Source organism: Eimeria mitis, genomic scaffold (genome assembly GCF_000499745.2).
Source record: "Eimeria mitis Houghton genomic scaffold, Emh_scaff3261, whole genome shotgun sequence".
In the NCBI taxonomy this organism is placed as follows: Eukaryota; Apicomplexa; class Conoidasida; order Eucoccidiorida; family Eimeriidae; genus Eimeria; species Eimeria mitis.
This window is the reverse complement of record NW_013571600.1, coordinates 2,399-4,248: the sequence shown is the minus strand read 5'-3', so window position 1 is coordinate 4,248 and position 1,850 is coordinate 2,399. Positions and strand designations below refer to the sequence as shown.

Below are 1,850 nucleotides of genomic sequence, written 5' to 3'. Positions count from 1 at the left end.
ACTATAACCCCTCAATATAATCCTCATAATATAAATAATAATAATAATATATATAAATATAAATATAAATATAAATATAAACAATATTATATTGTTATGTTTAACCTGAGATACATGCATACAAAATACAAACAAATACACACAAAAGTTTTTGACTTAAAGGGCCTAAGGAGACAGCGCTGCGTGCCCCCGCCCCCTGCTGCAGCAGCAGACACCAGCAGCAGCAGCAGCAGCAGCAGCAGTAGCAGCAGCAGCAGCAGCAGCAGCGGGGGAGGGAACGGGGGAGATGCTGCAGCGGCAGCAGCAGGTCGTAGCAGAAAGGGGGGGGATACAGCAGCAGCAGCAGCAGCAGCAGCAGCAGCAGCAGCAGCGGAAGAAGAAGAAGAGAAGGAAGAAGAGGAAGCAGAAGCAGCAGCAGCAGCAGCAGAAGCAGCAGCAGAAGAAGCAGCTAACAGATCTGATGCTGCTGTTATGGGGGCAGCCCCAAGAAGTAAGGAGAGACAATGCTTTGCTGCTGCTGCTGCTGCTGCTGCTGCTGCTGTTGCTGCTGCTGTTGCTGCTGTTGCTGCTGCTGCTGCTGCTGCTGTTGTTGTTTTTTTCTTTGTCTTTGAGTTTCTAGCATGTTTATGTCTGTGTCTCTTTGTCTTTGTCTCTTTCTTCTTTCTGTCTCCTTTTTTCTATCTGTCTCCTTTTTTTTATTTGTGTGTTTATGTATCTCTCTCTATTTCTTTTCTCTTTATTCTGTGTCTCCCTTTCTCTCCCTCAGCTGCAGCAGCAGCAGCAGCAGCAGAAGCAGCAGCAGCAGAAGAAGAAGCAGATGCAGACACAGGAACAGCAGCAGCAGCAAGCCCACCATCACCAGCAGCACCAGCAGCAGCAGCAGCACCAGCAGCAGCAGCACCAGCAGCACCAGCAGCACCAGCAGCAGCAGCAGCAGCAGCAGCAGCAGCAGCAGCAGCAGCAGCAGGAGGAACAGAGCTGCATGCACAGCTAGAGGAGAATGCAGTGTTATGGGATATGAATTTGTTAGAGTATTTACGGGGCTGCAGTATATACATGCATGCAAAAGAATATAAATGTATAGAGAGAAGTTTATATAGAGACCTAAATATATTAAATAAACTAGAGATAGTTGATTACTCTCTTCTCCTTATTATAAATAAAAATAAAAATATAATTTTTTTAGGTTTAATAGATTACTTTACGCGATACAGCTGGCACAAACAAATAGAAAAAATAGGAAAAAGTTTAGTTTATATTACTACAGGGGCGGAGACAACCGTGCTGCCCCCAAAAGAATATAAATATAGATTTATTTTTAATGTTTTGCCTTTCTTCTCTCCTTCTCTTCCTCTTCTCTCTATGCAGCAACCAGCTGCTCTGCTCCGAGCTGTACATACACTCCAGCAGCAACACACAAATACATACGGTGGGTGTTGTCAGGCTGCTGCTGCTGCTGCTGCTGCTGCTGCTGCTGCAGCAGACACACCAGCAGCAGCAGCAGCTGCAGCAGAAGGAGCAATAGAAGCAACACAAGCAGAAACAACAGAAGCAAAAGCAGCAGCAGCAACAGAAGCAGCAGCAGCAGCAGCAGCAGCAGCAGGGCCATTGTCTCTTCAGGGGCCCCTATCAACTGTCTCCTCAGCTTCTTCTCCTGGGGGCCCCCCGTATACTGTCTCCTTGGGGGCCCCCGGGGGGGCCCCCAGGGGGGCCCCCAGGGGGGGGCCCCCACCCTCTTTTGCTGCTTGTCTTGCTGCTGTTGTTAGAGAGCAGCAGCAGCGCGATGCAGCAGCAGCAGCAGGGGGGCCCCCTACATCTGCTGCAGCTGCAGATACACCCCAAAGAAAATA

At 48.3% G+C, this 1,850-nt stretch overlaps 1 protein-coding gene across 1 annotated transcript; it reads left to right on the top strand.

The window, feature by feature from the left end:
• Window positions 1-286: 286 nt before the first annotated feature.
• Window positions 287-994, top strand: EMH_0064060 (uncharacterized protein; the record flags this gene model as incomplete). The annotated part of the gene is made up of 2 exons (XM_013498209.1): window positions 287-490; window positions 767-994. 2 exons carry the CDS (start codon window positions 287-289, stop codon window positions 992-994), a joined length of 432 nt encoding a protein of 143 aa, XP_013353663.1.
• Between the last annotated feature and the right edge of the window lie 856 nt (window positions 995-1,850).